This window comes from Triticum urartu, chromosome 2A, assembly GCF_056163025.1.
Source record: "Triticum urartu cultivar PI428250 chromosome 2A, HENAU_Tu73, whole genome shotgun sequence".
Lineage (NCBI taxonomy): Eukaryota > Viridiplantae > Streptophyta > Magnoliopsida > Poales > Poaceae > Triticum > Triticum urartu.
This window is the reverse complement of record NC_141874.1, coordinates 719779809-719798935: the sequence shown is the minus strand read 5'-3', so window position 1 is coordinate 719798935 and position 19127 is coordinate 719779809. Positions and strand designations below refer to the sequence as shown.

The 19127-nt window shown below is 46.9% G+C and overlaps 4 protein-coding genes across 4 annotated transcripts; all 4 read right to left on the bottom strand.

Moving 5' to 3' along the window:
* Positions 1-770: 770 nt before the first annotated feature.
* LOC147987128 (uncharacterized) lies at positions 771-1914 on the bottom strand. The gene has a single exon (XM_087540256.1). It carries the CDS (start codon positions 1679-1681, stop codon positions 1376-1378), a length of 306 nt encoding a protein of 101 aa, XP_087396382.1. The 5' UTR covers positions 1682-1914; the 3' UTR covers positions 771-1375.
* Positions 1915-7523: 5609 nt separating this feature from the next.
* LOC125527430 (uncharacterized) lies at positions 7524-9946 on the bottom strand. Its single transcript, XM_087540255.1, has 6 exons — positions 9472-9946; positions 9201-9365; positions 8770-9118; positions 8290-8691; positions 7850-8189; positions 7524-7745 (listed from the first exon to the last, which is right to left on the bottom strand). The coding sequence occupies exons 1-6, from the start codon at positions 9944-9946 to the stop codon at positions 7524-7526; spliced, it is 1953 nt and encodes a 650-aa protein (XP_087396381.1).
* An 813-nt stretch (positions 9947-10759) lies between these two features.
* On the bottom strand, positions 10760-11608 carry LOC125530244 (uncharacterized). The gene has a single exon (XM_048694635.2). It carries the CDS (start codon positions 11305-11307, stop codon positions 11002-11004), a length of 306 nt encoding a protein of 101 aa, XP_048550592.1. The 5' UTR covers positions 11308-11608; the 3' UTR covers positions 10760-11001.
* Positions 11609-15508: 3900 nt separating this feature from the next.
* LOC125530243 (uncharacterized) lies at positions 15509-16134 on the bottom strand. The gene has a single exon (XM_048694634.2). The coding sequence runs from the start codon at positions 15958-15960 to the stop codon at positions 15700-15702; it is 261 nt and encodes an 86-aa protein (XP_048550591.1). The 5' UTR covers positions 15961-16134; the 3' UTR covers positions 15509-15699.
* Positions 16135-19127: the final 2993 nt, after the last annotated feature.

Below are 19127 nucleotides of genomic sequence, written 5' to 3'. Positions count from 1 at the left end.
CCGGTCCGATGTCACCTCTACCAGCCCCCGCGAACGCATCGAGGTCGACGACCACGGTCGTAAGCCACCAAGTGCAGCGGGAGAGAGTCTGCAGTGCGGAGGAGATCCACCGGCGACTCACCGCCCACGTAGTCAAGACGTCGTCCATCCACCCCCTGCGAACGTCGCCAACCGAGGACGCAGTCGCCATGCCTAACGGGGCCGCTGCCCCTGGTTTAGGTTCCTCCATGACGGCCGGAGTGGCGAGATCCGCCGCGAGCGAGATCCGACACCGCGCAGCCGACGCCATCGCCCAAGCCCGTCTTCGAGCGATCCCGCCGCCACCTGGAGTCCGCACGCTGCCGGGAGTCCCACACCCATGGATCTGGGCACCCGTGCACCGCCGCGAGTCCGCCGCCTCCGGGATCCGCCACACCGTCGGGAGGGCCGCACCCCGCGGATCAGGACGTCCGCGCCGCCGTGGATCTGGGAACGGGAGGAGAGACCCTCCGCCGCCGCCAACGCACGCACGGGCTTTGCCCGACGCCGACCATCGGCAACGGCGGAGGAGGAGAAGGACGCTGGAGGGACTAGGCGGCGGCGGCGGAGCCCTCCCGAGTCGCCCGCGGGGGAGGCGACCCGAGAGGTACATGGAGTTTCTCATTTATTAACTAGCTTTTCATTTATTCCAACATCTCATAACTGAGTAAAAATGAAGAAGGGTTCGCAAACGTCCATAAAAATCCACAAAGTACTTCCACATATGACATCAAACAATGTTACTTCCCCCGATCCATATTAATTGACATTGCTTTAGTACAACTTTGGTAATACAAACTACCGAAGTTTAACGTAGGACCTCAAACTATGAGCTATGCGCCTTTCATGGAGAAGACATACAATGCAGGTGAAGAATTCAGCGAGATCAGGATTCAAAATGGACTCGGCAAATGTGAAACCTGTTCGGACGATGGTCCTTGAATGTGTTTTCCTTTTCTTTTGCTTTGTGCAAATCATATCCCCGAGCTGTAGTGTATATGTTTCCAATGTTTTTCATTTGTAGTCCGTGTGGTTGGATTCTTCCCACTTCCAACCATCTTTCACAAGGAATAAGATCGGTGCAACTGTTTCAAAAAACAATATGAACCCGGCTATGTCCTAATTTAAGCTTCTTTGCATTTCATAAATGAATACAGATCACAACAAATTCATGAACGCAGCCGACGAATGCAGGCGAAGAGAAATGGAAGACCCATGTGGCTATGTGCAGGATCCAATTAAAATTCTTATAACTAACCTATACGACCAAGAAGAGCACCGCCAAAAAAAGCTCTGAACCAACCTATCAAACCAAGAAGAGCACCGCCAGAATCAAGAAGCTGTTGGCTACGTGACATCAGTAGGAGATGTCGACGAGGGCGATCATGGCGTGCGCGGCGAACTGCTCACGAGTGCTCCTCTGCGCGCCGCGAAAGGTCGAGTACCCCGGCTCCGGCAGCGGCACCATCCGGCGGCCGGTGAGGTACGCGCGCAGCTCGGCGTCGTAGTGCGCCGCGGCGGCCCTGAGCGTGAGGCAGACGCGCGGCAGGTGTCGGAGCAGCGGCAGCGTGATGTTGAACGGCCAGAGCAGGACCGAGAACTTGAACGCCTGCATGAACCCGCCGATCGCCGGCACGGCGAGGAGCACCACATGCACCGCCATCGTCGATCGACCTCCAGATAACTCCTCCAGCCGCCTCGCACTGCCCGCTACACGGCCGGTCCCTCCGCCCCTGCCATGGCGACGCTCTCGAGGTGGCGCTGCTAGCTAACCGGTGGCTAGTCACCACGGACCTGACCCGCCGGCCATTAACTAGGAATAGGATTCCAGAGCGAAGAGCACTGGCTTGGAGTTGGATGAAACTAGTAATGGCCGGCGATGGCGATCGAGGATTGTTTTAGGGCCTCTTTGATTCGTAGGATTTTGAAAACGTAGGAATAGGAAAAGTGTAGGATTGGAGTGGCATGCCCATTTGAATCCTATAGAATTAGCAATGATTGTTTGATGCCACGGGAAAAACAAAGGAATTGTAAAAAGAGGTTGGAGGGGATGTTAAATTTTCTATAAAATGTAGTACAAAAGATTCCTTTGAAAAAATTCTTATGGGATCCAATCATATTAATCAAAGGATCAATATAGGAAAAAATATTAAGAATTTCAATCCTTCAAAAATCCTATAAAATTCCTTTGAATCAAAGAAGCCCTTATCATGGAATGGAATGGACTCAGTTCTACAGTGCGCACGTACTGCCACGGCACAGCTTAACAGTGCGGCCTGCTGACATTGTCCGCGGCGAATTGAGGTGTGGCGACGAATTGGCCAGCGGGAGATCGACACATGTCCTCCGTGGGACACCGGCCGTCGCTGTAACTTCACACTGAGCCGCCGCGTATGCCCAGATGGTCATGGTGTCCACGGAATAGTACTTCCTCCGTTCCGAAATAGATGACTCAATTTTATACTAATTTTAGTATAAAGTTAGTATAAAGTTGGGTCATCTATTTTGGAACGAATGGAGTACGTAGTACGAAGGAAGGTAGTCCACTACTCCAGCTAGTTCTGCGGCGCTGTTAATTCTGTGGGAGCGCTGCTACACGTCCGATTCTGTAGATGGTTGTGTTCACAATCACAACTCGAACCAAAAGAACAAAGTAGTAGTATGTGGACTGTAGCAGAACTAAAAGCAGAAAGTTGGTGTGTGGTCTAAAACTAAGCAGACTGGATTGGGCCGGGACATGTCGTGTCGGCATGCACCTGCCGGGGCCCAAATCCGGTGCCAATTGGGAGCATCTGGCCCCACAGGTAAGGTAACGACGATGCCTATCCTACATCCTCGTCATCGACTCGGCGGAGGAGGACGGCTTGATCAGAGGGGCCATGTCCGGGACTGGGCTCCGCCGGGCTGGTATTGGGAGGTGCTATCTTCCGGGAGACGTAGGTTGGTGAGGAGCCATCCCGTCGTTGACCCGATCCTTATTTTGTAGCGGTCGCGTGGGCCAGTGACGGTGCCGAGGCTTCCGGACACCGCGGAGGTGGTACGTCACCGTGTCAGCGAGGAGGACGAGCACGTCCATCGCTACATGGTTGCGTTGGAGGGCAGGTTCGACAATACCTGGCAGGTTCTTCAGGGATCTCACTGGAACTATGATCATGTGATGGTTCATTCTCTTTGGGTGTCCATCGCCCGCGCCGATACCCGTCAGGCGCTACGGTTCTAGCTGTATTAGCGATGCTATATGTATGATAGTATTCGAGGAGTATTAGTGATAATATTCGACGATGTACGGACGCAAGAGATGATGTAGTTTTGCTTATAATTGAATGCATGCTAATTTGAATACTACTTTATTTTAGATTTGGTTTTGCTTATTGAATGCTCAAATTGGAAAAGTACTCCTACTTTGAATGCTAAAATTGGAGAGCACTATGCATGGCGTATGCATTTGATTACTTGATAGCTTATAGGGTTTTTGTTTTTACAGAAATCTAGGAGCCCCCTCCATAATCCGTGTCGTCGTCCCCGTCACTGACCCCCGTCCGACCTCGAGGTGAGACCAGCCAAATCTCCATGTCAATATGAGTCCTATAATATGAGTCCTCAGGTTGAATTTAAGTCTATCGAGTCTCCACCATATATGGGGGTAGCTTCTGCTTCATTCCCGTGTTGAATAATAATGATTTAACTTAGGTTTTTAGTACATATATTTTATTATAGACGTTTAATATTTGAATTATGAACATAGGAACTGCCGTACTCGGACGACGAAAGTCTCCCGGGGGAGTGTAACTGGTGCCACGACGACCGAGGTCTGTGCGACAGGCCTCACCTGGACGAAGATCGGCGCTTCAGCATTAAGCTCGAGGAGACATTCAATGTTGAAACGGTACGCAACAACGACAAGTGTTATTTTTTCGTAATTAAGCACGACTTCAAATATTTCAACGTGTACTTTTCATCTTTTACAATTCGACTAGTTTATCCCATGCCATGCAAGACGCTATGTCTTGGAGAGGATGGGTTTTGAAGACCATGAAATTTTCGAAACAAAGAAAATTCACCTAAGGACCCATCATGGTGTGGATTTTGAAGTAAAGTTGTACAATTCTGAGAGTGTAACCCATTTTGATTACAAAAAATGGGAAGCACTTTGCAAGATGTATGGTTTTGATGAGGGTATGCTTGTCACCATGGATCTTGGTGATTCTGAAATCGAGCAAGACAATATGGACATTTGGGTCCTTGTTGATACGCCTCCAATTCTACCGCTATGTGAGTTTATCAAACATAGTTATTAGCTAATTTATATTGTTTATTTCAAAATAGTTGACAGCTTATTTCCATTGACAGCTTATTTTCATTCTTCAAAGAATGTGCAAAAGATGGTAGACAAAGCCCACTGCACCGATGGCTCCGAATTAACTTATCAGGAGAAAAATCATCTGGTCAGATTTTGTACTGATATTGAGAATTACAATATCTACAATCAAACCCCTCAACATTATGGTCAATACGTGCCACTAGTGCACGTGTTGAACTACGGTAACTACCATGGAGATACCCTGGTAAGATTTTTTACTATTACGACATCCGTGCATCTTTTGCATATTTCTAAAACTAGTAAATCATTGCTAACTATGAAGTCATTACTATGTTTTTCAACAGAGAATCCCGACGGATTGTGTGCCTCATTTGATGTATCTGAATGGCAGCCTTCGTGTTTTGAACATACATCTAGGTCATCCTACGAATCTCAACTGTTCATACCGGATTTCTCAAAGAAGTGGAGACATGCTAATCAAAGAATGAAAAAAATGTATGGATAGTCGTAAGGAGGTTCTTGGAAGCAAAAGGAAGCGAAGCGCAAGAATTGGAGACATGATGATCTCCATTCTCCATAATGGAGAGTCAATGTCTATATTGTTTTATGCTATTTTACCTTAAAGGGGGTATTTAGGTCCTACCTAATACTGATGATCATGTGCTAAGAACAATTAAGTAGGGTTGGTTCGATGACTATGAGGATGATGATCGTATGACTTGTTATTAATAACGAGTATAAGTTGTATGATGATGATTAGTAGGACTTGTTATTATATATGATGGTGCATGATGCGAGCGTGAAGAGTTATTATATATCAGCGGGTGAAATGAACATGGATTGGATTGAAGTGAAGGCAACATGCATGTGGTGCATGTCGAAAATAGTATAATCCAAACTTGATCAAGTTAGGATTAGTATTACTTTTGACATGCACCACGTGTTGCCTTCACTTCAATCTAAGCCATGTTTAGGCATAGCAGTAGCGTTGGTAAACTAAGCACGGAGATATAAGAGAGGACACTTCTCTCTATTAGCTAGCTAATAACAACCTAAACTAACCCCCAAAACCCCTAAACCAGCCCCTTTAAAAAAAACAAAAACCTCAGCTCGCCTTTTGGTCCCGGTTGGTGTCACCAACCGGGACCAAAGTCCCCCCTGCCTGAGCTGGCCGCAGCGGCCACGTGGAGGACCATCTGACCCGGTTCGTGTAAGAACCAGGACTAAAGGCCAAAGGCATTAGTAACGACCTTTTAGTCCCGATTCCAAAACCGGGACAAAAGGCCCTTACGAACCGGGACAAATGGCCCTTTTTTACTAGTGAGGTGTAAGAAGAGGAGGAATGCGTTACAAAGAAGAATTGACAATGCTGACAAGTCATCTTGAGGTTAGAATAAGTTTCTTTTGTATTGTCGTGATCCATGTTGGGTTGCTTTTCTTGATAAACAAGCATTGGGCTGCTTGGGCCTCACTCACTGCCTCAGTGTAGCAAGGCATATTGAACAGTGTGGACAGACCAACTATCTCTTCATGATCTTAAGTACACAACTTAAATACCAAAAAATGTATGAGCAAAAACTTGACTTTCTTCTTCTTGGCAGCTTTATCTATGAAAACGGTTTTTTAAAAAGCCTTGATGTTCCATTGTGAATTATCCAAATAATGAGGATTAACATTTCTTTACTAGCTCCTCATTTATTTCGACATCTCATATATGAGTAAAAATGAAGAAGGGTTCGCGAACATCCACAAAATCCACAAAGCACTTTAACATATGACGTCAAACAATGTTATTCCCCCCGATCCATATTAATTGATGTTGCTTTAGTACAAGTTTGGTACTCCCTCCATTTTTGTTTAAAGGGCGCAGCTCCAAATTCAGCCGTTTTCACAATCGAAGCATGCAAAGGCGCAATACATTAATTAGAGTCTTAATTTCTCTCTTTCCTCTTCCCTTCCGGAGTCTGCATGCAAGTGGAAACAAGTTGTGGCTTGTAGAGGTGTGAACGCAGATTACTTTAGTTGCATGCCGTCGTCTGTACTCCCTCCGTGTTGCATGCAGAAGCTGTTGCTCTCCTTTTCCCAGCGCCTCCTCTTCCTCTTGTGTATAAAAGTGCAGACATTGCTTCCTCTTCCTTGAGCCAGCGAGCAGGAAGGCAACATGGAGAAGCTCGGCGAGGTTGAAGAGGTGCAGGGCGAGGTGGAGGTTGTCAAAGAACTCGAGGATGACGAGGTGGAGGTAACACACGGCCAGGTGATAGAACTCGAGGATGAATTCAAGAGGGTTTATGCAACCATCCAAGATCTTTTTCAGAAAGTTGATCGTGCAACCAATGTCGGAGCTGGTGAATCAAGGATTTCGGCTAGGGCAAGGTACATCCGCAGCACTAACCTCGCGTTGCGACGCAGGGCTACGTCTTCATGTGATGGATGCGTCTTCCCTGCAATGTGTCGCAACTGTGGTGTGCGTGGTGAGGCATCGATTTTTTGCTGTCTTGCTTGCTCTCTGCCGGTGCCAATGGACGTGGTACCTTGTGAGCTATGCGGAAATCCACTTCTGTGTGATGATTACTGGTGCAAGGACTGCGCAACGACTGTGGGAATTGGTGAAGATGGTGTGTGCTCTCGTTGCGGTCGCAACACCTCAACCATTGCCGAAGATGACAATGTATTTGTGCCGGACACCGAGATGAACTAGGCTTCATGTTGAACAAGAAATAGCCATGTTTAAGTGGATCTTGGTTGTGAATTATGGATTGAAATAAAAAAAATCTGTGAACCTTGATCTTGGTTGTGAATTATGGAATGAAATAAAAAATTCTATTGCAGTGGATTTTTTTTTGCGTTTGTATGAAGTATGTCAGTGCTAAGTTTTTTATCAAAGTTATCACTGAAACTGTTAGCTATCACTGAAACTTGTTACACCGAGATGAACTAGTCTGTTAGCTATCACTGAAACTTGTAAGGCAAATGTCGAAATTGTACTCCAAGTTTTTTCTCAAAGTGCAAAAGACAGTCCCAATATTGCATTGTAAACAAACTTTCAAAGACAATATTCTCTGTCAATGCTAATGTTTCAACTCAAAGACAAACTTTGAAACACAAACTTTCAAAGACAAACTTTCAAAGATAGTCCCAATATCAGCTAGTAAACAAACTTTCAGGACAATGCTAATGTTACAACTCATGTTGAGTTCAAGTACTGAATTGCCTGCTCGACATATTCTCTGTCAATCGTCAAACTAACCGGGAGAATACCTTTTCTCTCTAGTGGTTTTTTCTTCAAGTGAGGAACAGCATAGTGGATAGACCCCTTGTGCTTGATGATCTCTCTCATGCACGCTTGATGACTCAACCAGATCCTATTGAGCCTTTGATGCGGGTACTCAGCTAGGGATTGATTAACCTATGACACATGACATGAAAAACTCAAAACAGTTCATACACAAATAGGTATATATCACATAGAACATAAAAAGAATACCAACCAAGATCTAATCAGTGCAATACCTTTTGGACAATCTCGGCTAGGGTCTTGGGCATCTTTCTATGGAACATTGCTTGAATTGAGGCAAACCAACCAAGATCTAATATGTTTGTGTCAGGAGAATTAGGTGGTTGGTATATCATCCTAATATCCCAACCACCCCTAGCAGCTTCCTGCAAAAAAAGTGGATCATATGATTTTATATGAGTCTTAGCATTGTCCTGCTGTACGTAGATGGTATTCCATCTATCGCTCTCAGGCCACTTCTCCTTTATAGCCGGCAGTACGTATTTCACTAAGTACTCCCGACTTTTCTCCCTGTCCACTGTATCTGCAGGCTTCAGCTCCCATGCCCCCCTCAACCTATGGATATAGAAACAAATATACTCAAACATAGCACAAAGTAGTGAATAATGTGCACAAATTTTTTTAGCACAAAGTAGTAACAAGAACAAGTACCAACCTATTCTGACTTCTCTTTTTAGCTTGCACCCACTCTGTGTAAGCCCAAACCCCTATCTTGCCATCAAACACACAATTGCCTTGAGCATCATACCTTGGTCTGGCCATTGCGGACAAGAACATAATTTTCTGAATGTGGCTTTTATTTTTACATTCCCGGTGTGGTGCCTCCTCTCTATGACTCAAATACATGTTCTGGGTCTTCCGCGTGCGATAAAACCATTTCTCATCTATATGAACCACATCCATATCAGCCCTAAATGTGGGATTAATACCACCTAGGGATGTTATGCTACATGGTTCAAGATGCCTAAGAGCATACTCCAGACGAGCCCTTTGGTTTGCATCAGTCAAGGCGGGCTTCAATTCACTTGTTATTCGTCGAATTTCCTTCATCTTCAACCTATCATTTAGAAATCCATAAAATAAAGGAATGTTGACATGTAGAAATTTGACAATAATTCAGTAGTAGAACTCTCACCTCCTCCAAACAGTGGTAGTTGACAAGTTTAGATGTCCAGCAACTTGTTCTAATGTTGTTCTCTCTCCAGGTGGGATGGCCTCCAATGCATCTATGTTTAAATTTATCTTTTTCCTTCCCGATTTGAGCTTCCGATTGTTTTTTACCCCTGTAATGCCTCCACCATTTTTAGCCTGCTGCCATACCCTTTGCACTATTCTCCTTGGACATTCACAAGCTAGTGCAACAGCTTTAGAAACTCCATGCTTCAACCTATTACCCCCACCATTACGGGCAAGGATCTCAGAATATATGTGTCGCTTATCATCTGTACGGTAGTGCGTTCTTGTCTCCTTGTTCGACATAACATCTAAATGCATTGGACAGAATAATTTGACATGAAAAATATTGAATATTACTGAAACACACAAATATGATCAAAAGGTGCTTACTCAAATCGATAGGTTCTTTTTGGATTTGAACATGCTCTTGACTAGGAGGGTATTCGTCGGCATGGGCAAAATTTGGGTTGTATACAACCCCTCGGTAGCCAATTGTTGGAGTGTCTCCGTTGGTCATCTCCTGCCCATTCTGTCCAGCAAGGCCGAACCCAATTCCTTTGATCATGCACACGTGACAGCAGACAAGAGTTTAGGGTACATGATCATCTAAAACTACAAAAAACTATGAGTACATGATCTACAACTAGGGTTTAGGGTTTACCTTCTATGGTGGCAGCACGGGAGGATCCATCTCTGATCCGTATGCCACCGGCGCCGGAACTGAAAGTGAAGCCCATGGACTCACTGCCGCCACTGCCAAACGAGATCCCGCCGCCACCATTGACGAGGCTAAACCCCACGAACGAAGATCTTACCATCTCTCCGCTACCTGCCACGGCTCCGCCAATGGAGACACTCCAGTTCGAGGAACCGGCCTCGTTAGGTGCCGGAGGACGAGATGGGCGTGCGAGGCCGACACGCCGTCGAGGCAATGTCGTTGGAGGAGGATGCGGCTCCGAGCGAGCGGTGCCAATGGAGAAAGCTGGCATCGACGCACGTCCTGTGAGACCAAGAGGAAGAGGAGGAGGAACTGCTCCTGGTGGCGGCGATCTAGGTTGGAAAGCCACCCGCGAAAGCCCACGGAGGCCAAGAGGAGGAGGCCGGCGATCTGATCCCCCTGGCTGTGGCGGCGCCATTGGAGTGAGATGGAGGAGAGATGCAGACCGATGTCTGTTCGTGTGCCTCCATCTGCACACATATATAAAGAGAGCACCGGCGGGAAGATCGGCGGGAACTATTGATCGGTGAAAATTTCGTTTACAATTTGGCAGCGGGGAAGATCGGCGCGAGTTTTCGATCGGAGATGAAATTTTCACTCGCGTTTTTGAGGGAAACTGAGCGGGGAGAAAGGAACGAGTGCGGGAAGAAGAAGAAAGAGAGGAAATCGCGGCTGGAATTGGCTCCACCAGTGCATGCGAGGAGATGGCTCGCTGATTGGCCATGGGGTTACTAAGCGTTTTTAACGCGATTAGTTAGGCGCAGAACCTTAACTCCTGATGCTAATATCACGTCCCACGTCCACGATTTTCGTCCAATTACTAGGCACCTTGGTCCCAGAGTTTTTTGAGCTGCGCCCTTTAAACAAAAATGGAGGGAGTAGTACAAACTACCAATGTATAACATATGACCTCAAATTATGAGCTAGGAGAAGATATACAATGTCAACACATGTATTTATTTGCATTTATTTTCGCACGCAGTTGAAGAATTCAGTGAGATCAGGGTTCAAAATGGACTCGGCAAACGTGAAACCTGTTCGGACGATGTTCCTTGAATGTGTTTTCCTACTCTTTTCTTTGTGCAAATCATATCCCCGACCCCGAGCTGTAGTGTATATGTTTCCAGTGATTTTATTGTAGTCTTGTGGTTGGATTCTTGCCAATTCCAACCATCTTTCACAAGGAATAAGATCGGTGCAACTGTTTCAAAAAACAATATGAAGCCAGGTATGTCCTAATTTAAGCTCCTTTGCATTTCATAAATGAATACAGATCACAACAAATTCATTAACGCAGCCGACGAATGCAGGCAAAGAGAAATGGAAGACCCATGTGGCTATGTGCAGGATCCAATTGAAATTCTTATAACTAACCTATACGACCAAGAAGAGCACCGCCAAAAAAAGCTCTGAAGCAGCCTATCAAACCAAGAAGAGCAGCGCCAGAGTTAAGCAGCTGTTGGCTACGCGACATCAGTAGGAGATGTCGACGAGGGCGATCATGGCGTGCGCGGCGAGCTGCTCACGGGTGCGCCTCTGCGCGCCGCGGAGGGTGGAGTACCCCGGCTCCGGCAGCGGCACCGTCCGGCGGGCGGTGAGGTACGCTCGCAGCTCGGCGTCGTAGTGCGCCGCGGCGGCCCTGAGCGTGAGGCAGACGCGCGGCAGGTGGCGGAGCAGCGGCAGCGTGATGTTGAACGGCCAGAGCAGGACCGAGAACTTGAACGCCTGCATGAACCCGCCGACCGCCGGCACGGCGAGGAGCACCACATGCACCGCCATCGTCGATCGACCTCCAGATAACTCCTCCAGCCGCCTCGTGCTGCCCGCTACACGGCCGGTCCCTCCGCCCCTGCCATGGCGACGCTCTCGAGGTGGCGCTGCTAGCTAGCTGGTGGTGGTTAGTCACCACGGACCTGACCCGCCGGCCATTAACTAGGAATATTCCAGAGCGAAGAGCACTGGCTTGGAGTTGGATGAAACTAATAATGGCCGGCGATGGTGATCGAGGGTTGTTTTATCATGGAGCGGAATGGACTCAGTTCTACAGTGCGCACGTACTGCCACGACACAGCTCATGACAATGCGGCCTGCTGACATTGTCCGCGGCGAATTGAATCAGTTGAGGTGCGGCGACGAATTGGCCAGCGGCAGATCGACACATGTCCTCCGTGGGACACCGGCCGTCGCTGTAACTTCACACTGAGCCGCCGCGTATGCCTTCTCAGCGATTATTACATGCCCAGATGGTGTCCACAGAATACGTACGAAGGTAGGTGCTCCAGGCAGTTCTGCGGCGCTGTTAATTCTGTGGGAGCGCTGCTACACGTCCGATTCTGTAGATGGTTGTGTTCACAATCACAACTCGAACCAAAAGAAGAAAGTAGTATGTGGGCTGTAGCAAAACTAAAAGCAGAAAGTTGATGTGTGGTCTAAAACTAAGCAGACTGGATTGGGCCGGGACATGTCGTGTCGGCATCCACCTGCCGGGCCCCAAACCCGGTGCCAGTTGGGAGCCTCTGGCCCCACAGGTAAGGTAACTCTAGCGTTCGACAAGGAATCAAGTAGCCATCGCCTATCGGCATCGGAACGAAATCCTCTAACATCACGAATGAATGTTAGGGAAGCTACAGTACCCTGACATTCCTTCTTCACATTCATACGATTAAGCATAAAATGACTTGAATTAATTTGCAAATTACAAATGTATTGTATACATTTATAAAAATTACATACAAACAAAATTATGATACAATAATAGTAATTTCGGATTTTATTTTCTATGAATAGTAATTATGCACAGTGTCTTTGCTACAGTGTTTATAACATTCCTCCTTCGTTTTGCACTGAGATTGCACTGTAGCTTCGTGACATCCCTCCATGATGTTAGAGGATACGTTCCCATCGGCATCGGCCACTGGGCACAAGCTTCCATTTTCTTTTCCTTTTTTACACAAGAACAAGCCGGTTCACTTCTTTCGATCTAGGTGGAACATGCAGATGGATAAGGCCTGTCTTCTCTTGGAGGCTGGGTTAGATTATTCTCGCCACTAGTGCTGGAGTCACATGATCATTGTCGACGTAGCTAACGTCCAAGTCAAGTACATTTCGTGCACACAAGGATACAAATTCAAGCGGCAACAGGTAGTACTCTACTTCCTTTGTTCGAAATTACTTGTCATAAAAATTGATGTATCTACAATTAAAATACATCTGGATGCATTCATTTTTTGGACGAGTAATTCCGAATGGAGGGAGTAGATGCTAAGATCGAGTGACGAGCTCGGATATTTATCCGAGACCACAGCCCCACATCACCCACAAAATGATTTCAGCCCCACAGAGAAGCGTAATACGTAAGTACATCACTGCATTTGATTGTTTTCTTTCGGAAACGCTCTAAATTGATTGCGGATTTCGCTGTCCTGAACCCAACGATCCCGAGCATGGACACAGTCGCGTCCTGGCATATCTTTTGGTCCCTGAAAGGGGCATTGTTTTCGGCCTCTCTGCCTCCGAGGAGCCGCTCTTCCGCCGCCGCGCTGGCCCTTCGGCGGATCTTCGGCTGCCCGGCGTTCGATCCATGCATATCCATTAAATGTCGTGATGATCAGATGATCCGCTAGTTGGTTGCACGTAGGGTGCAAATATGCCTGTTTGTTCCCCCAATCATGCATGCAGAAATGGGATCAAGGCAGCGCTACCGTATATTGGAGGTAGCAAATGAATCTAGTCCAATGAAGACACCAACTTCAACACTGCAGAATTCTCGCATGGAACGAAGATGGACAAAATTATTTTGTTTCAGACGGGACTGGTGCCCACCCTGATTGTTGTAACTGAAAACAAAGTGTCCCCTGCATTCTGTTGGGGCCAGGCAGAGGCGTTGGATCTGGAGGAAATGATTGCCGACGCTGATGCGGTCATGCCATTGACATGGCGTGCAAGCCAAGGACGACGCCACTGCATAATGCTGGACTCCACGTTACTCCCTCCGCATATTAGATTTGGGTCAAGTCAAACTTTGCAAAGTTTGATCAAATATATATTAAAAAATATCAATATCTACCATACCAAATATATATCCCATGAAACCACATTTCGTAATGAATCTAACAAAATTAATTTGGCATCGTAAATGTTAATATTTTTTTTCTATAAATTCGGTCAAAGTAGAGATGCTTTGACTTCAGACAAAATTGATATGCAGACTAAAAAGAACTGGAGGGAGTACTTCCAAGTCTCTGTACACGCACAAATCTGATTATCTGCATATGGCTTTCAGAGGTGTCGTTTCCGCTGTTCAGCTATGTGTAGTACTACAGGGCTCGCGCAAAAGCTAGAACTGTCGAGAAGGAGCAATTTGATAAAATGGCACACTTTTCCTCGTACTTTGATCCAATGGCACATCTTTTTTTTATTGGATTAAACAACACACTTTTGATTCATAGCTGGATAAAATGACACAAACTGAGTCTTTTTTCCTTTTTCAAGTCTGGGCACACAAGTCATAATATTTTGGACTATTTTGCCCTTTCTTCTTGGTCAACTGGTTCGGAGCCAAGCACAGCTATGAATCCTCGCCGCTACTGGTTCGGTGTGCTTCTTCCCCACAACTATGAATCCTCGCCGCTACTCCCTGGCGCCACCACCTCACCGCGCCGTGCCCGTTCTTGTAGAGGACGCTCTGCTGTCCGCCGCACTCTGACCGCTCCCTTGGCGTGTCGGAGAAGAAGGGCGCCGCCGTCCACCACGCTCCGGCCGCTCCCTCACCCATGCAGGAGAAGAAGGGTGCCGCCACTTCAAGTTCCCTGTAGTGCGTCGTAGTCCAGGTCCCTCGCTGGACATGTTCGAGTCCTGACTGTAGCACGTGTTCGTAGCTGCTTGCAGTTGTAGTTGGCTGTAGCTGCTCGCCGCCGTAGTGCTAGCTTTAGCAGTCTACCTATGAAACTCATGCCGCTGGCCTGAATTTAGCTTTTAATTTTGATTGCCCGTTCAGCTGTCTAAAAGCTACAGATGCTTTTTCCTGTGAAGAAATTTAGCTTGTATTGATGCCCGGTCCTGAAGAAATTTAGCTTTAATTTACATGCTTATTGAATCGAATTAGAAGGAGAGAGAGAGATATATATAATAGAGAGAGAGAGATGAAGGGAGAGACGGGATGGGAGGGAACCTGTGAGTCTCCTCGGGATCGTTCGTCTCTGTTTTGATCGTTCCTCTGGGTCATTCGTCTCCTCTGATCTTTTTTGGCATAGTCTCCTTTTCTCTGTTTCAATGGAACCGGTTGACCAGACAGAAGGGCAAATTCGTCCAAAGTATTATGACGTGTGGGCTCAGACTTGGAAAAGGAGGAAAAATTCAGTTTGTGCCATTTTATCCAGCTATGAATGAAAAGTGTGCTATTTAATCTAATAAAAAGAAAGTCGTGCCATTGGATCAAAGTACAAGAAAAAATGTGTCATTTTATCAAATTGCTCGTCGAGAAGGGATGACTGGTCGTGAAAGATGCCGTCAAAGATGGACAAATGCCCTTGTCGTTTAACAATCAGTAGTCGCATAATATCGGTTAAGAATGCTAACAACTCACGCCATCATGCTGGGTAGAAAAGTCATCAACAAGAGAAAATTCTTTTACTTTTAGCCGCCTTCACCGTGTCAGATAAGACACTATACTTTACCTAGTGCATGTACTTATCAGGTGCTCAGCAATGCACTTACTTAGCATGATGATCTCGACTGAATATTAGTTAACCAGAGAGTAGCTAGGATGAGTCGATAAGAAGATAACGTGAAGGCCTGGCACGTTGTGGCGCGTACGTTACGTACTCGGTATGATCTACGACGAAGCTTCCTCTGCTCTTGCCAATGCCATCCCGGTCAAAACAAATAAAACTACTCTGTTCTTGCCATGGAAAAATTCCTGAAGAAATAGTAACTCTAGTACCGTTGCATTGGAGATGCTGGAGCAATTGACCAAAGCGAATAATCACGACAGAATCCGTCGGTTTTACTACTAGAATTTACTCGTATCTACAGATTGAATGCTACTACAACTTGCAGCCAACATACACATATCACGGGACGCTCGGGAACACAATGATCGAACATGCAGTGCAGCCAGCAAACCTACAAATCATCAGAATGAAAAAGGAAAAACCGTCCTGCTCCGGCATCTCAGTACGCGGAGGCGTCGACGAGCGCCTGGCGGTGGAGCTCGCTGTCGTCGTCGTCGCGGCTTCGGGAGCCGCGGCGGGCGTAGGCGCGGCGCAGCCAGGCGACGTGGGCGGCGAGCGCGCTGCAGACGACGACGCAGACCTCCGGCAGGTTGCGCGGGAGGGGCAGCCAGAGGTTGAGCGGCCACAGCAGCGGCGCCGAGACCTGGAACACCTGCACGAACCCCTTGGCCGCCATGAACGCCAGCAGGTGGATCGCCATCGCCGCCGCCAACACAAGCTACCTCGACGAATCGTCGCTGGGTGTGTTGCTGTAGGCTGTAGCAAGGAGGAAATGTGTTGGTTCAGAATGGTGCTGTGTCGCTGGCGCGGTGGCGTGCTTTTGCCGGTGGCGGGGCGGGGCGGGGCGGGAGGTTGCGGCCTTCCCCGGGTGCGAGCGGGAACCACCTTTTTATATTGTTTTTGTTTAGTGGTGCCTTGTAGGACCGACAGCTTGGCCAGATTTGGATAACAATTGTGACGAGCAACATGACGCCTCGACGTGGCGATATCCCGTGGGGTGAAGCTGGGTAAAGATGTGACGGCCTCCGGTCAGGCGGGCCGGCCAGGGTGACTAGGACGGTCGGCAGGAAAAGTCCCCTAATATGTCCATTTTTTCATAAACATGTCTACTAGATCACTACGAATTTTTGAAACCAAGATAAAAAAAAATCCATTAACTCAAACACGATTTGTTCCCGAATAAATTGCGGCAAATCAATACATCCAAAACAAAATGCCCTTGAACTCTTAACACAAGTCCGCTCATAAATGTCGCATCGAACTCAACAAACAGTCCACCTCCCTCTCTCGCCCATGAACCTGCTCCATCAAATTTCGTGGCCTCTACGAGGGCTCGCATGGGAAGATAACCAGAAGCATCATCACCATCCAACTTGTCGTCGCCGCCGAGCTTGCCGCTGCGACAGCCACCACTCGACCGTCAAGCACCCACCCAGCCACCATTGCACCGCCGCCCCGCGAATCGTCCGTATTTTTCGCAGCTCCACCGTCCACTGGTAGAAAAAAGGCCTTTTATCCCGGTTCTGGAACCGGGACTAAAGGGTCGTTACTAAAGGTCCCCCTTTAGTCCCGGTTCTTATACTAACCGGAACTAAAGGCCCTCCACGTGGCTGCCTGAAGGTCTACCTTTAGTCCCGGTTGATAACACCAACCGGTACTAAAGGATTTTTTTTGAAATATTTTTTCGATTTTCAAATTTCCAAATTATTTTAACCTCTAATCTCTAATCAGCCCTCATCACTGCTCAATTTAATCTCTGATCACCGCTCATCATTTCAAATCATCTAACTTCCCGGACGGTCACCCATCCTCTCACTCCCCCAGCCTAAGCACGCTTAACTTCCGGGTTCTATTCTCCCTCGTTTCCAAGTCTGCACTTGTTGTTTTCCTAACAATAGTAAGATGTCAATCCTATTAACCCTCAGGAGTTTAGTTTGAGCATGAAGTCACAAATTTCACTGTTTGAATTTGAAATTATTGTTCTAAAACAATAATTATTTAGTAACACTAATATTTCTTAAATAAGTACTTTGACCATTGTTTGACCACAGTTTGACCACAATTTGACCAGATTTGACCAAAATTAAAAAAACTGAAATAATTATTTAGTAACACTAATATTATTGAATAATTATTTAGTAACACTAATATTTCTTGAATAAGTAGTTTGACCATAGTTTTACCAGATTTAACGAAAATTAAAAAAAAACGAAATTTGAGCATAACTTTTTTTCCTTTTGGAATTTGAGGATTCTAAAAATTTGCAAATAGGTTGTAGGCTGTCAAAATCGGATGCGGATTTTCGTGCTGAACATTTTGATATATTATACGTTTTTTTCTGACATCGTATGCAAAAGTTATACCTGTTTTACATTTTCCCTACACTTTTTGCAAAACATGTCCAAATTTAAGTTTTTACATTTTCCTAATTAGTAGATGTAGTAACATAACTACATCTCGAAGGATTTTAACTTTTGAAGTTTTTATCATTTTCTTTTGCTTTTTACAAAACTGAAAAGGTGATAGGGGGGGGGGGGGGCGGTAGGATTTGAAAATTGCACCATTAATACCGGTTGGTGCCACGAACGGGTACTAATGCCTCAACCACATTAGCACCGGTTCGTGGCACGAACCGGTACTAAAGGTTTCGTGCCACGAACCGGTACTAATGGGCATCGCACCCTTTAGTCCCGGTTCGTGGCACTAACCGGGACTAAAGGTCCCATTTGAACCGGGAGTAATGCTTGTACGGTGCCCTAGCCGCTCAAACCGGGACTAATGCTCACATTAGTCTCGGTTCGTCATGCAACCGAGATTAATGCTCTTTTCTGACCGAACCAAAGCCCCTGTTTTCTACTAGTGGTCGTCGCCCGATTCGTCGTCGCCACCGTGTCCACCGTCACCGCAGCCACCACCACCCCGGTCGCCGCCCCGTGAATCCACCCTATTTTCACCGCCGCCGCCCGGTTCGTCTGCGGCCACCCGGCCCGCCATGCCGCCGAAGAAGCTCCCGAATAGCAAGACGGGGTTCTTCGGCGTGCGGGCGAAGCCATCCAGCCACTTCGGTGTCGAGTTCTCCGACGCCAGTCGCCGCTTCTGTCTCAGCACCTACACCACCGTGGACAAGGCCGCACGTGCCTACGACATGGTAGTGTGGTGTGCCGAGAGGCCGATGGATCTCAACTTCGCGGAGATCGAGACCCGGGCGGATGCGGAGTTCCTCGTGCCGAAGGGCATTTAGATGGAGGAGATACCGAAGAAAAAGACGAAGAAGAGGCCGGCCATTGTCATTGGTCTCGACGATAGCAATAAGGCGACGATGGCGAGGTCCGCGCGGGAGCATCCGAAGTATGCTCAGGCCTAGCAGCAGAAGAAGGAGGACGAGGCCGACCCCTCAATGGTGATCCCTGTCGAGTGCTCGGAGAACGACGATTAGGACTTCCGGGGGGCGTCGGATAAGGACGACGAGGAGTACTGGATTCCCTCGGGCGACTAGTATTTGGATTAGTTGTAGCAGGCGTTTAATTTATGTTTTTAATTAGAACTATGTTTGAAATGAAATAGTAGTTGAAGTTTCTAGTTTTTACATCATCGCTTAACATCATCTATTGGACTTGCTCTTTTACATCACCTATACACATCATCTGTTGGAGTTGACTTTTTTTTAAAGATGTAAAATGCATTTTTTGATGCTGTAAATTTTACATCTCCTAGTTCCACATCTTCAAATTTACATTGTCTGTTGGAGATGATCTAAGTAACTTCAAATAAAAAAAGCTTCACATTGACCCTTTGCGTGTTTCTTCTGACGGAGTGCGATTGCCTGTCTAGACAGTCCAAGATTCAGTTGAGTACTGTCCACAATTA